We start from the raw sequence: 3,678 nt of genomic DNA on the forward strand, positions 1-3,678 counted from the left end.
CATCTGGAGTAAGGATTGATGGAACTTACTGCAAACGCAATGTGACTGATTGCATTGTATATGTAGGGATGGGCAATGCCCTTCCGAACTCAACGATTCATACCCGTATAGGATCATTTCTTTTAAATTCGAGTTCTGGTCGGGTCACATATTTCTGAGGAAGACGACAGATTAAATTCGAGTTTAGGGTGAAAAAAAATCTGACCTGACTGACTTGGTCTGATATATGTGTGCACGCGCTTTTATACTTAATATATATCGGGTCAGATCAGGTTTTTATCTCAAAAATCAGATCGAGTGGAGTACTCTTAAATTCGGGTCGAGTCATATGAGGATGTATGTGTTTAATCTTCGGATTGAGTTCGGATGAGTCCAAAATTCGATTTGTGTGTGTTTATCGGGTCAGATCAAGTTTTTTCTACAAAAATGGATCAGATGGAATACCTCTAAACTCAGGTCGAGTTAGATGTAAGTGAAGGTGTTTAAGTCTTGATTCTAGTTCGAGTGAGTCAAAAATCTTATCCGACCTGACCTATAGTCATCCCTGACCATATGTATTAGCAAGTGGCTCTATGTAACTTTTGGCCCGACTTTGGCTTCGGTATACAATTTGACCCCCGACTTGCAGCTGTCAAGGCCAAAAAAAATGTCATCGGTGCCATGTTAATAATAAGCGTATCCAGAGGTGGAACGAGAGATTTGGTCAGACGTGTTTAAAGGTTAATTTGCTACAATCCAAAACTAATACAACAGCTGAGATTTAGGTATTAGACGTGTTTAAGGATCAAATGAATAATGTTACGAGATTTTACGTATTCAAGGGTCCCATAAACATGATTTATTGGACTTGTATTTTTGACAAAATCTTTTATAATGTGTCGTTATTGTTTGATCCGATTATTATTTAATCATTTAAAAAAAAAGTTTTTATAAATTATTGGACATAAAAATGATAAAGCCTTGAGCCGTTACCATTAAAAAAAACATGCTTGAGCTAGATCCATCCAAGGCTCCGGGAATAGATGGCTTCCAAGCGTACTTTTTCCAGAAGAATTGGGAGATTGTGGGGAAGGATGTTTGTCAAGTGGTCATGGAGGCATTTCGGACGGGATGTGTGCCAGCGGAATTAAACCGAACCCTCCTAGTGCTTATTCCAAAGGTTGCTAGTCCGGAGAATTTTCCTCAGTTCCGTCCAATTAGTCTTTGCACAGTTCTATACAAGGTATAACGAAGCTTATAGCAAACAGATTAAAGCCCTTAATGTCTACTTAGATTTCGGGGAACCAAAAGAGTTTTGTTCCTGGGTAAAGCATTACAGATAATATAATTATTGCCCGGGATGTGATTCATTCGACGCGTTTTAAGTCTGGGAAAGTTGGGTGGGTGGCTATCAAGATAGACTTAGAAAAAGCATATGGTATATTGGAATGGCAATTTATTGATAAAACTCTGGGAGAAATTGGTTGCCCGGATGATGTTCGGACTCTTATTCTGAATTGTGTTTCGAGTGTTTCGACACAGATCCTGTGGAATGGGCATACTTCAGCTCAGTTCTTTCCTTCGTGGGGGATTCGCCAGGGTGATCCACTCGCCTTATCTTTTTATTCTTTGTATGGAACGGCTAGCTAATGCAATCCAAGCTAAAGTTGATGCGGGTAGGTGGAAGCCAATTCAGTTGGGGAGAGGAGGACCACGTCTTTCTCATCTTTTCTTTGCAGATGACCTGGTGCTTTTTGCGGAAGCAACGATGGAACAATTGCAAGTTATAAGAAGAGTTATTGATAATTTTTATAGGTGCACAGGCCATAAGTTAGTCTCTTGAAAACGAATGTTTATTTTTCAAAGAATGTATCGCCAAGGATCAAGGAGGAGATCAATACAGGATTTCAGTTTACCTAGGTGGATGACTTAGGTCGTTATCTTGGGGTCCCTCTTCTTCACCATCGTGTGACTTATGGGACTATTAGAGGTATATGCAGCATACGTATGCATGTAATCTGAGTAAACAACAGTTAGCTGAGTCAGCAACAGTTAGGAGTTTGTTAGATGTTGAAGGTGGTTAGCTAGGCTGTTAGTAGGTTGTTAGCAGTAACTGCTTGCAAAGCTATGTATTAATAGCTTGTAGATGTACAGCTTGAACACACACATTTTCCATTAATGAATATGCTTATATTCTGTTAAGAAGCATTAGCTTAATATGGTATCAATCGCCGGTGGTTCTGGGTGGATTTGAGAAGTTCTTTCCGCTGCGTGCGCCATTATTGCTATCTTGTTCTTACTATGGATCTTACGCTTGGATGTGCGAAGAGTTTCTCGAACAAGAAGGTCAACATTATCCTTGATGAGACAAATTTCTTCTATGGAAACAGCAGATCTTGTTGATGATTTGGAGTCACCGCCTTGAACGACTCTTAACTGGAGCCATGATGCCTCCACCAGAGACTGTGCTAGATGATGTTGGTGCGGAACGCATTAATGAAAGCTATGAAGAATTTGTTGCATAAGATAGTGTTGTTGTTTCTTGGTTGTTATTGACCATCATCCCTCATCTTCTTCCTCAATTCGTGGGAGCAGAAACTGCTGCGGCAATTTGGAGATCAATGTTGCAGTTCTTTGCAAACAGGTCCACAACAGCATTAATGAATCTTCATTACAAACTTCACTCGTTGAAGAAAGGCGGTGACAACATGCACACATATCTTACAATAGTGAAAGAGGTGTGTGACACACTTGCTTCTTATGGGAGTGCTATTTCTCATATTGAGCATATTGTTACAATCTTGAAAGGTTTGCCACGTGAATACCAGCCATTCATGGAAGTTATAACAACCACAAAAGAAATATTGTCTCTAGATATGATTTACACGATGCTAATGGATGCTGAGTCACAGTTGGTTGGGTTTGATGAACAAGTTGATCTGCTGCCTATTATTGTAAACTTAGCTCATGGCAGTATGGGTCGTGGGTCTTACAATGCTTCCAATCGTCAAGATTCATGTCAAACCATTCTGCTAATGGATCTGGTATGAGAAACAGTGGAAGGGGCATAGGTGAACTAGATTGCAGTGTCAACTCTGTGGCAAACTTGGTCATCTAGTTGATCTATGCTGGCATCGATATGATGAAGCATTCACCTGTGTAACAACTGACAGTTATGGTTCATCCAAAGAAGGCTCAGGGAATACACGTTATACTTATGGGAAAGGAAGTCAAAATTGTGAATGTTGTTCTAAAGGTTGTTTGGATACTTCTTCTAATATGTCGCCACAGGCAAATATGGTTACTGTCGCTGTTGATCGATGGGTGGTGGATTGGAGGCCACACATCATGTCACCCTTGATGCTTCTAATATGATGAATTAGTTTGAATTTCTTGGACCAGGTAAGCTTACTGTAGGTAATGGAGTATCACTCGATATTGATAGGGTTGGTAAATCTGTTATGCCTTCTGCTTCCCGTGTGCTATTACTAAATGACTTGTTACATGCCTCTCAAATAACCAAAAATATTCTCTCGATCTCTAAGCTTGCTAGGGATAACAATGTTTTCCCTGAATTCCATGCCAAGAAATGTTATGTGCGTGATGAGGAAACTGGACAAGTCTTGTTGACTGGTGAATAAGCATATGGCTTATATTCCTTTGAGAAAGACGGTCTAATATTGAAGGGAGATGTCAATA

The 3,678-nt window shown here is 39.9% G+C and overlaps 1 protein-coding gene across 1 annotated transcript; it reads left to right on the top strand.

Moving 5' to 3' along the window:
• Positions 1-985: 985 nt before the first annotated feature.
• LOC120142853 lies at positions 986-2,504 on the top strand. Its single transcript, XM_039157336.1, has 3 exons — positions 986-1,222; positions 1,547-1,762; positions 2,370-2,504. Exons 1-3 carry the CDS (start codon positions 986-988, stop codon positions 2,502-2,504), a joined length of 588 nt encoding a protein of 195 aa, XP_039013267.1.
• The last annotated feature ends 1,174 nt before the right edge of the window (positions 2,505-3,678 follow it).

This window comes from Hibiscus syriacus, unplaced genomic scaffold (assembly GCF_006381635.1).
Source record: "Hibiscus syriacus cultivar Baekdansim isolate YM2019G1 unplaced genomic scaffold, ASM638163v2 tig00110831_pilon, whole genome shotgun sequence".
Taxonomy (NCBI): domain Eukaryota; kingdom Viridiplantae; phylum Streptophyta; class Magnoliopsida; order Malvales; family Malvaceae; genus Hibiscus; species Hibiscus syriacus.